The sequence below is a fragment of the Pteronotus mesoamericanus genome, unplaced genomic scaffold, assembly GCF_021234165.1.
Source record: "Pteronotus mesoamericanus isolate MK-2021 breed Mesoamerican mustached bat unplaced genomic scaffold, CSHL_Meso_final scaffold_54, whole genome shotgun sequence".
Lineage (NCBI taxonomy): Eukaryota > Metazoa > Chordata > Mammalia > Chiroptera > Mormoopidae > Pteronotus > Pteronotus mesoamericanus.
The window spans coordinates 66,113,080-66,123,238 of NW_026555321.1; the positions used below are offsets into that span (position 1 = coordinate 66,113,080).

General features: G+C 43.4%; 1 protein-coding gene across 1 annotated transcript; it reads right to left on the reverse strand.

Moving 5' to 3' along the window:
- Positions 1 to 379: 379 nt before the first annotated feature.
- Positions 380 to 4,243, reverse strand: FABP5 (fatty acid binding protein 5). Its single transcript, XM_054595743.1, has 4 exons — positions 4,109 to 4,243; positions 1,609 to 1,781; positions 1,156 to 1,257; positions 380 to 635 (listed from the first exon to the last, which is right to left on the reverse strand). Exons 1-4 carry the CDS (start codon positions 4,185 to 4,187, stop codon positions 582 to 584), a joined length of 408 nt encoding a protein of 135 aa, XP_054451718.1. The 5' UTR covers positions 4,188 to 4,243; the 3' UTR covers positions 380 to 581.
- Between the last annotated feature and the right edge of the window lie 5,916 nt (positions 4,244 to 10,159).

Sequence of the window (10,159 nt, forward strand, 5' to 3'; positions counted from 1 at the left end):
CACTAAGCTTAATCATTTTTAGTGTTGACTTAAAGTGAGAGACATGTAACTCTTCCTTTTCACTTGAACACTTTGGGGCCATTAAAGGGTTATTAATTGGCCCAATTTCAACATTTACACTATAAAATGTATGTAGCTATTTTTCCATGACAACCATCTCTGCCAGAAGTTTAAGAACCTTAAATTCACCCAAAGTTCAAATAGCTTAGGGCAAGCTTAAGTAATGGGTAGTGTATCTGCCACAGTAGTAACTCTCTATGTAAATTACTAAAATATAATCTCTACATAATATCCTCAAAACTACCCTGGAATTTATGCAATTCATTATTAAAACTCATTATTAATTTCCTACAAAGCTGAAAAAAAAGCATGCAACACTGGTGGACATAAACACATTTATTTACTAACCAAAGGGTTGGTCCTAATTAAGCCAACACTTGGAAATAGTTGTGTGTAAAATGTTTGTGGTAAAGATAACAGAACAGTAAAGGGGGAAAAAAAAAAGCATGGAGAGATTTGCTCATTGAACTGAGCTTGTTTATCCTCACAGCTTATTCCTGTCCAGAAGGATGATGGACTTTTTACTCAACTTTTTCATAGATCCGAGTACAGGTGACATTGTTCATGACGCATTCCTAAGAGAAAGAACAATATTAAAGAGTTACATTAGTCTTGCATCCCAGGTAGTAAGTTAGGCATTAGGATCAGAATCCTACAAAACCTTGTCATCTACTTCACAGATGAAGAAAATACATGTTAGGATTCCTGGGTTTGAAAAGCTAGAACCTGTTGCTTTGCTGAACACTAACATACTAATTTGCAGTATCTATATTATTCATTTGGTCTTGGCAAATAGTGTTCCTCATTTTAAAGAAATGGAAAAATGTATGCCCCCGAGAGCAGTTTTGTGGCATACCTAAGATGATGCTAGTCTCAGTGGATATAGACTAAACCCAGCCCCAGCAACACCCTGCCACACCATCTCACTTCTCTATCCCCACAGAGGGTCTTTTTAGTTATCAGTGTGCTGGTGTTATTTTGCATATTTTCCTACCCCAGCCTGCTTGTCCTGTTCATGACCAGTGATATATACAGTTGTGTGCACTATGAACACAAACAAGAAGTCCACAAGGACATCAGAAGCTGGGCACTTACCACTATCATTTTCCCGCCTTCCAGTCTTCTTGTGATTGTGCTTTCCTTCCCATCCCACTCCTGATGTTGAACCAACGCGCCATTTACAAAGTTGCAGACAGTCTGCAAAAACACAGTACATTTTTTAATTTTCCGAAGTACATTACAAGAGTTTCCATAACCTTCTTAACATTTTTTTCAACTTTTCCTTTTTGGGTCTACTTCACACCAATTTTATTCATAATAGAGTTGATGCTTTTCAACCTACACACACATAAGACACTTAAACTCTCATGTTCCTTAAACTTTATAAAATAGACTAAGTTATGAAGCTGGTTCTTTTGCATTAATTTGTAAACTCAATTTATAAAATAACTTAAGATTTTTTTCATTAAGTTCTTGCCTGTAAACAGTAAGAATGTTATTAATATAATCATTCTAGAAGCTTCTGTGATTATATAAATTATGTCTGACCTGAGTTTTTCTGCCATCAGCTGTAGTTTCTTCAAACTTCTCTCCCAGGTTACATGAGAACTGTGTTGTTTTCAATGTGCTCTCACTTTTTACGGAGAGGGTTTTGCCATCAAAAGTGATGATACAGTCTGGTTTGGCCATGGCACCCATTTTCCGCAGAGCCATTCCCACACCTGTGAATGTTAATCATGTTAAATGACAGGAATACCAAAGTTACAGCTTACAGAATAAAAGCAGAGATTCAACTGTAATTATTGTGTTCTGCGTATTTTCACTTACTCACTTACCAATAACTATGGTAAACAGAGACCCAGTGCTCACCAGGTGCTAGCACCTGACATACACAAATTCATGGAAGCCTTGTGACCACCCTGTGAGCAGGGGGGATGCATTATCTCTGTTTTACAAATGACAAGTAAGTCACTGAAGTAACCTATGCAAACTCACTCAGCTAGGAAGTGATGAGCTGGGTATTAACTGCAGATAGTTTGGCCCCAAATCTCAGCTTGTGGCCACCATGCTGTGCTGACTTTCAGAAAGCTAGGGAAGCAACCCAGACTTCTAGAATTGACTTACTCAATTCTGCCGATCATTGTATATGGCTCCAACACATAGTCTGGCACAGAAAATGCCCTTGAAAACATCTGATGGATATACTCCACTGATAGTAACCAATCCTGAGATACTCAAATAGCACAATGTTTTACGAGGTAAAACAGCACAACCATAATGGTAAGAAATGGAAAAAATCTTACCCTCAGAAATAGAGAACATTTCATAGCTATGTAACTCAATTACTATATTGATATCATATCTAATTTATAATCTGTGTATTTCCCCTGGGTGTTAACATTTACAAGGGAACTTAGATCTGGGCCAAATCCCTGCCTCAGATGAGGAGACTACAACCTATGCAGAAAAACTGGCTTGACAACCTTGACCAGGAACACTAAAGAAAAAAAATGTCCCAGGTCTCTTGGAGCACTCTCTTCTACCAGTGCAGGGTTGGTGTCTTGTGTTGTTAGTTGAGTTACTCTTTATTCCCATTTTGGACAAATGAAGGGCTCTGCTCTTCCCACACATTGACTGCATTCTAGTGAATAGAGCTTGTCACCCTCATGACACTAGAACCTTGGAAACAAGTCATGTGATGAACATATTCGCTTTCAGCGGGTGTATTTCTTGGATATGAGTGCAGTAAATGGCTTTTTTCATAATCATCTTGATCTAGGTTCATAGTAGGGGGCGGGAGGAGGAAACTACTGCATTCTTGTTTTACCCCGGTATCCTGGGTACACTCAGTAAGTCCCCACAGGATCAGCCTGAAACAGCACTATCCTGCAGAAAGGCTGGTGAAGGAGTGCTTCTGAAATGCCGCAGGGAGTGTGTTTTAATAGAGGGTCTTTATAGTGATCTCTGCACTCAAGGGCAGCCACATTGAAGTGGTGGGATGGGCAGCTGCTAAAGCCCTCTTATCGTCCCACGGTTTTCTGGGGGCTGGAAGCTCCACAGGACCCAGCCTATACCACTCTATCACACTCTTAGTGGCCTGTGACAAAAGTCCATTCTACCCAATGTCTCATCCAGCATGCAATCGTTGTCACTGGCTTAGAAAAAGAGGAGAATGATGCACTGTTTTGAGGGAGGCAGTAAACTTGAACCGTCTCCCAGGGACCCATTCTCCTTTGGAAGAAAGCCTTTAAGAAGTGCCTTCTGCAGGGCCACGCCCATACCGCATGCTGATAGGGAGTCTCCGCAGGCGGGCCTCACCGTGTCCGACAGCGCTTCTCTAACAGAGCCCACTCACTCCTCGCGCTCAAGGCCGCGGCGCACGGCCACCCCTGGGCACGTTTGGCTACCCACCCACTGTGGCCACCGGCGCGCAACGCTAGACAAGGTCAGCGCTGCCGGCGCCAAGCCTCTGGGGTCGGAGTCGAGGATGTCAGATGCTCCCGGGTAGCCCCGCCACCAAAGGACACAGGGTGGCGTTGATGGGGCCGAGGGCTGGACGAAAGCTGAGGCTATACCAGCGTTCGGACCCTCTACAGGCACCGCGTCCCGGGAAGAAGAGGGAGGATACCCGTTTGCCACTGAGGAACAAAAGATGCGGCAAAGTAGGCGAGGTGAGGCCACGATGAGGAGACACACGTTAGCGGCAGCAAGAGGGAAGATGAGGAAGGGGACTGAAGAATAGGGTAAATTAAGGCGGAAGGTAGCAGAGAGCTGGGTGCACCACGCTGCAGGACATTCCGGGACGCCGGAGGCCGGTGGGAGGCGCGCACACCAAACTCTCCTGGCTGCTTCGCCGCAGGGTGCAGAGCAACGGGGGAACCAGGGCCTCGTGGTGGGCACTATGGAGGAAAGGGGAAGGGGAAAGGCTGGAGGTGGCGGCCAAGTGTGTCTTCCCCTGAGCCCAGTACGCCAGAAGGGACCCGAAGACAAACAGACACACACACGCACGCACGCCACGCTGCGAGAACCGCCAAGCCTGGCGCCTCACCTAGTTCCTTCATGTACTCATCGAAGCCTTTGCTCTCTACTAAGCGCCATCTTCCTACCAGCTGCTGAATGGTGGCCATGGTAGACGCAGGAGACTTGCGAGGAGCCGAGGAGCAGGATCCTGTGCTAGCGGCGTGGCGGGATACGGCGAGGCAGCGTGGCTATTTTGTACCCGGGGCGCGGGGCGGGGCTGCGCCGGGCGGCCAATGGAAGATGCGCCTCGCCGGCCCAAGCCACGCCCCCGCCAAGCCCCAGCGCCTTCCGAGGTCAGTAGGTGGAGGCACACTCCGTCTGCCTGGGACCGGAGTTCCTCCCCCGTCGCCTGCGGGCTCGGACCCGCCCGGCGCGCCTCAGATGCTGGCCCCCGCACGCTCCCCCGCCCCCTCACTCCCGGAAAGCCAGGGAGCCTCCGGAACCTGCCGCTCTTCCCTTGGCCCCAGATTTCACCGCCAATCCACCGCCCCTTTTCCGTTTAAAATATCCCAAGCAATGGGATATTGCTTGAGTTCGCGTTGGGCTCGGGAGGCAAGAATGATTGATCAGTAGTTTGGCTGACTGATGAAGTGACAGAGGTACTGCGTTTGCGTTACTCATCTCTGCTCCGAGTCATTGAACAAATTCACATCCCACACGCTCCTGCGAGACCTGTCCCCTCTCCCCCGCTCACGCCATCCCCGGCCCAATTAGAACCGCAAAGTGTCTGTATACCTTAACGAGTTAGATTTTATCCGAAGACGTGGTGTGAAGGAGGTGTCCCTGGAAGTTAGGTTTCCAAACTAAAACTCTGTAGGAAGTTTCAGCTTACGTGCCTGTCATTGTTCTTAAATGTTTGCATGCAAGATGTTTCATTCGTTTATATTCCCAAGGAATGAACCCTTCACAGTTTCTCAAAACCCAGAGACTTTAGACCGTAGGGCATTTCCATGTCATCTTTAATCATATAATACCTTGTATTTGTGTGTAGTAGTTAGACATTTCAAAGATTACTTGTCACAGGAGTTTACTCTGTACTCCTGGGTCCCTGTGGGAGTGAGTGGGGTTAGGGTGAGGAAGTTGCCATGGAGAGAGGCCAGTTGCCTTGATGGAAATCAGGCCCATTTACTGAGTGTTGCTTCTGCTAGAGGCCTTGCTTCCTGGGCACTTCACATCCAGTAACTAATCTCCACCAAACTTTTGCTATAAAGTGTTACCCGAAATTTTTGAAAGAGGAAGTAAGACAGGGAAAGTTTGCAGAGAGGCAGGACCATAAACCCTGTCTAGATCCCTCTCACCACAGACCTTGTGAAATCACTGGGCTGCCTCTGGCTCCCTGTATTGTCATGGAGCTAAGAGCAGAGGCTGCAGCCCCTGACCCATCTACTAAACTTGACAAACTGAAACCTGAAGCTGGTTTGTCATTTCCTGGCATGCCTCAGGACATTTTCTCTCCTGCACGGGCTTTCCTTCATTTTAGGTCACCCCAGTTTTCCTTTTGTACTATTTGAATATCTCAGGATCAATTCCTATTTGTGTAGTGTATTAATCAAATATTTATCCACAGCCTTTTATGTCCAGAGTATGTGCTAGAGTCACATCATACATAATTTTAGGTACCATTTTCATATTGAGTGGCACAGACCCTGTCCTTGTGCTCTTAGAGCCTGCACTGAGGTTCTAGTGTTCAGAAAACATTCATGTTCTGAGGGCAGCTGAGCAGTCATTTGCTCAGTGATGCAATGATGGCTTCCTGACATGTACGGCAGCCTACTGCCCCTCCTACACAGGCAGCCCCTGTGTGTTTGGACTTGCATTCTTAATGGGCTGATTGAACTTTTTACCTGTTTTTGTATAGAATGAGGTAGTAACAGTCAGGACTCAGTACTAAAATACTAAATTTTAGATGCTCATAATCAACCATGTTACAGAAATATCAATAGGAAAATGTCACTATAATACTTAATGCTTAGGTGCTTAAGAAATAGTTTTTAAACCAGAGGCATTACCTAAAACTTAACTTTTAAAAACACTTTGTGATTTGATGAGTGGAAATAATTCTTTGCGGTCACAATACACCAACAAAAAACAACAAAGGTATAGGCCAACATACCTATGTCTCTCATGGAACAAACAAAGGCCTGGCAAGTACTCTGCTACTGTGGGCAATGTACTCAATCCCTAGCTCTCCTATGCCTCTCATCTGTAATACACACACAGACAGATTGGAGTAGATCGCTTCTAATGTCTCGCAAGCCCAGGTTCCTTTTCTTTCTTAGGAAAAATTGTAATGGATTTCAAGCTCTGAAAAATAGTTCAGCACTTCCTTAACTTGCTACCTAAAGTCCTGTTCTAGGTTACTTAACTTGAGCCCAATATAAGGTGTAAAAACCAAAAATGTTGTAAAAACAAAGCTGATTAAAGTCTTGTTTGACTTTATGGGATGCTTGAGGGTTTCTTCATTGGAGAAACGGGGGAGAATTTTTCACTTGATTACAATACAGGGAACAGTAGCAATCTTTTTGTCCTGGCCTGTCCTTATGAACATAAGTAACTGTGCTGGTCATTAATTTTAGTTGAAGCATGGAGGCAATATAGGTGTTACCTTATGTCTTCCTTTATGCCGGAGGACAATAACACTCTATCTTATGGGTGGAAGTGGTTGAAAAATAGGAAATTACTAGCATTTCTACCTCTGTAGAAATTACTAGCATTTCTACCTCTGTAGCTCTAGAACATTTCCATTTGTAAGACATGCTATTTTACTTAATATCTCTGAACCTGAGTCTTCTCATCTGTGAAATTAAGGTGGTAAGAATTACACTAAAAGATTTCCTAGGTCCCTTTCCTGCCATAGTTCATGGCCCTAGAAATATACTCAGAATTATTCTACTTCCACCTAGTGGTAAAACAGAACATGTCCCTTAGGTTTTCTTTGATAAATGTTAGGAGCTTGTCACCTTCACATTGCACAGTCACATGCATAGCTCTGGTGTGTATTGTGTGATTTTATATAAAGTCAACTTCTCAGGTACTGTTTGTGTAAATATGCCTTCCATAAAGTTGATTATAGGATATAATCACTTCCTAAGGACAGCAAGCATGCGGCTGGCTGGTAGAGAAACAGAGAGCACCCCATTAAATAAATCATTGCAGAAGCCACCAAACAGTCCACATTCAAACAATTGAGTCTTCTCTCAGTAGGTGGCCAGATTAGTCCAAAAAGGCCGGGGGTAGGGGTGAGGGAGTGGGGGTAGGTGGACAGGGAAGGGAATGGGGGAGAAAAGCAATCACTTCTCAAATTTTAGTGTGCAAACAAATCACCTGGGGATCTTGTTAAAATGCAGGTTCTGATTCAGTAGGTCCAGACTAAGGCGCAAGATGAAGTGTTCCTAAAACTCTCCTGGGTAACACCAGTGCTCCTACTGAGCACGGTGCTTTGAGAGCAGGGCTGTAAAGTATGCACAGGGCTTTGCTACATCCTGTGACTTTATCATCAGTGATAAGAACTTTCTGGTTATATTCCTATGTAATGTATATAGAAAGGACAGAAAATTGGACTAATGCACTCCACAAACTATCTTCTTCAATTTGTGAACTTCTTTCTGATTAGCCTTAGGTGAGTATTTTTCTGTCTCTGCTCACAGGGAAGCCTGATAAGTGTCTTCAAATGAGATGGGAAGGGTAGATAACAGGTTATTTGAACCTAGTCTCTCCCTTGAATTTTATGACCATGTTTTTTTACCTTATTTCTGGCTTGTCCTGATATAGACATGTTTTGCATCCCAGCTTAAAAATGTATCTTCCTAAAGAAAATTCCATTAGAATCAGTTCCAAAAGAAAATCCTAATAAATAGGTAGAGCCCAGCTCCACATCCTGATGGTTGTCTGCAGCAGCAAAAATGCCCAGATGAGAACAACGCCAGGAGCTACAATGCTTAAGGCGCACACTGAATATTCACTTCTAAATCCTTCAATGTATCCAGTGACAACAAGGAATTGGCAATAGCCACCATCCATCAATGGAAGCTTGTTTTGAGTAGTTTGGGGTAGTAAGATCATTTCTTAGGGAAGTACTTGTAGAAATGAAGTTATTTGATGAACTTTTTTTCCTTAGAGCAGTTTGATTCTTATACAACAGAACTGCAAATGAATAACCCTTAAAACTTTCCAGTTACCTGAATAATTTATCCTAAATACACGATTACTAAATTACCTGGACTAGGGGATAGCTACAGGGGAAATGGGACATTGCAAAAGTCATAATAATAAAATATGACTGGTTTTGCAATAGGCAGAGGGCACAATGGCTCATCTCAGTGTCAAATCAATCCATTTCCCTTACACAGATCATCCTACTATCCAGATTTATAGATTAGTATTAAATTTTTTATTGGCTTATGTCAACACATTGCAGAAATATGTAGTTTGGGCTCACCTGTTCATGTCTCGTGTGGACAGTGTTCCAAGTGTCTCAGGTCTAAAAACACACAACACAACATCTAAAGGGGCATCTTGAAATGAAGCAGGACAAGTTCGTAAAGAGTACTTTTGCCCTAAAAAAGACTGCAAAAACAAAACTGAAAAAAAAAACCTCCAAGTAAGATTTTCCCACTAGATAGAAACCACATTCTTTTCTTACAGATGGCACTTTTCCATTTTTGGTCCCCTCTTCCATGTGCTAACCTATGACTTATTGTTCTTTTCCTCAGATTTCTAACATTGTTTGATCATTTTTCTTTATTGATGTTTATCCATAAGAATTAATTATTTTTATGATCAAGTCTACACAACTCTCTGTTGTTTGAGTGTGCTTTTTAGAGTCATCAGAATTTAATAACACCTAAATCCTAGTGAAGACTCTCCTGGTCCTATCTCTGGTACTCTTGGGTTGGGGGTGGGAAGAGCTGCCCTAGACTCCCTCAGAGGCAGGTTCAGAGCTGCAAGGACAGTATGGAGGTAACTTTGCTCTTGTAATGGAGCCAGGAGGCAGGATCCCTATCTTCTGTTCGTCTGCCATACATACCACAGCTTACTTATAGTTCACCTGTTCACTGCTGCATTGGACAAAATGTGAAGGGAGAAATTCAACAGAGTGGAGTGAGGGTTTGTTCTACCCTCCCATGCATTTCCCCATGCTTTCATGCCTCTTATCCTCCTGAATTCCTCCTTTCACAGCCATACTTTCTCAATTACATGACTCCCTGTTAACAAGGAGAAACCAATTTGAGGTTCCAATGAAGAAAGTCTGTTTCTGCATTGGCTAAATGCTATGATTTCATAAAGGAGCAGGAAGGCCGACTGGGTGTTACCATGCAGGGCAGTCATGATCTTGGTTTGGGTCTATTTCAGAAGGTGTGATAAAAATATTTGTGCCACAATTATCATATCTTGTCACCTGTTTTGCAGCCTCAAAATACACAGTTAATCACTCAGGACAAAGTCGGGGTTGCTAATGGTCTTTTGCCCAGGTTGGTTAGCAGAACTGAGCACTCTGATTTTTGCATAGTGTGAGATACAGTGATCATAGGTCCCAGTTTGCCAGGGTCAGGTCTGAGTTATGCTTACTTCCCTGGGGTAATTATGAAAACCGCTTTCTTTCACTCTGAGTGTCTCAAATTCAATGATGTTGGATAAAGAGTTGTAGACTTTAATCTCACCCATCTGGCAGCTCCAAAGCCTACATTTCAAGTATGGCATTATGACAGCACTCTTGTGCCATTTAAGCTGAAGACTGTCTTAAGGAGGGAAGGATTGCTGAGGCCACATTGCCTTTCCCTACCCACACAGTATTAACCAAATATGTCATGTGTAATCTGTCCATCACAGCAAGCTGAACTGTCTGCACAAAACAGATTCCTTTGATTCAAGTCAGTCTACATTTGAGACCAAGTAATAATTATATAGAATGGATCTAGCCGTTGTCTTCAAGGTGTTTGTAACCTGAATGCCCACCAGCTAAGGAACTGCATTTTTTTTTCTTTTCATTTCACAAACATTAACATTTTTTTCTGTTTTAGTTCCACACATTCTGAAAATTTCCAAGTGTTAAATGTCTTTGAAAATATCAGATAGTACA

Bases quoted from the DNA above. Each gene is read 5' to 3' on its own strand.
- FABP5 (XM_054595743.1), bottom strand. From the start codon at position 4,187: ATGGCCACCATTCAGCAGCTGGTAGGAAGATGGCGCTTAGTAGAGAGC. The intron at 1,782-4,108 runs GTGAGGCGCCAG...TAACATTCACAG, and splicing joins TGAGTACATGAAGGAACTAG to GTGTGGGAATGGCTCTGCGG. The intron at 1,258-1,608 runs GTCAGACATAAT...GTGTTTTTGCAG, and splicing joins CTGATGGCAGAAAAACTCAG to ACTGTCTGCAACTTTGTAAA.